Source organism: Gavialis gangeticus, unplaced genomic scaffold, assembly GCF_001723915.1.
Source record: "Gavialis gangeticus isolate Ggan-Ray unplaced genomic scaffold, GavGan_comp1, whole genome shotgun sequence".
NCBI classification, from domain to species: Eukaryota; Metazoa; Chordata; order Crocodylia; family Gavialidae; genus Gavialis; species Gavialis gangeticus.
In genome coordinates, this window is record NW_017729032.1 from 142,548,629 (window position 1) to 142,549,715 (window position 1,087).

At 33.5% G+C, this 1,087-nt stretch overlaps 1 protein-coding gene across 1 annotated transcript in view; it reads right to left on the reverse strand.

Annotated features, from left to right (window-relative positions):
* The window catches only part of GAS6 (growth arrest specific 6), a gene marked incomplete at its 5' end in the record, with an annotated part of 71,268 nt that overhangs the window by 43,191 nt on the left and 26,990 nt on the right, over positions 1-1,087 (reverse strand). The window contains 2 exons of the mRNA XM_019523838.1: positions 225-287; positions 995-1,019. Of these exons, the coding sequence (XP_019379383.1) occupies positions 225-287; positions 995-1,019 (88 nt within the window). The remainder of the gene's footprint in view (positions 1-224; positions 288-994; positions 1,020-1,087) is intronic.

The following is a 1,087-nucleotide window of genomic DNA, read 5'->3' on the forward strand; positions in this document are numbered from 1 at the left end:
CCCTTCCGACCCTAGAAACTATGAAACTATGAAATTAAAAGGTCCCCAAACAGTGTCAGTTGGTTATTCAGATGGAGATGTGGCACAGGTAACACAAGACTGAAGTATGTGGGAAAGGAGGCACTAAAGCACTATCAAAGATGGAGATGATTGAGGTGCCCTCACCTCCTCAAACACAATGACATTTATGTTTAATTGCAATAGACAATATGAAAGATGCTTACTATGAACGCATGTAAGGAAATCTGGACTCCTTGTATACGGTGACCCATATTTCTGAATACAAGCTGAAGGATAGAAAATGAAATTATTATTATTATTGTTATTACATGCCAGTTATCACAATGTGTAAACTAATATGTAGCCTGATGATGTCAAGCCAGGTTTGGGGGTGTTGATGCACAATAGGATCATTCTACCATATGCTATTATGGTGCTAAATGGATGTTAATAGTTACTGAAAATCTTACCTACTAAACAGAAGACTCTAAAAGGCACCTGGAGTATTCTAAGTGCTAACATTTGTAATCTTGAATAGTAAATGCCAAGTGCAAATACCAAATATATGCTGAATATTGACAATGATGCACAGAATATAAAGAGCGATGGATCTGCAAGCTAATTCATTTATTTAAAATACATTTAAAGCCAACTAATTAAAAGTGTGTCCATTTTAGGAGACTGCAAATTACACAGCAATGATGTAAGCTACAAAAATAAATGTAGCATTACGCACACATTTTAATATACATCCGTAATATAATATGTAAAATGCTGTGTGAGTAATTATACAGAGGACAGAAATAAAAATATGCACCCTTAATAGTGCATATACAAAACACTTAGCTCTATCTCAGGAAAAAGATACACAATACATGATAATTACTACAGGATCTCTATTATATTCATTTGAGAAGGCTTTGGCTGTCCCCTGTTCTAATGTTAGGCACACATCAGAACTGCCAAAAAAAATGAAAGTAATAACTGCACTCACCCAAGTATTTCGGGTAAAAATATTCCTGTAGAAGAAAGAAAAAAGCAAACATTTATTGGAATAACATTTTTTTTTTTTTTTTTTTTTTTTTTT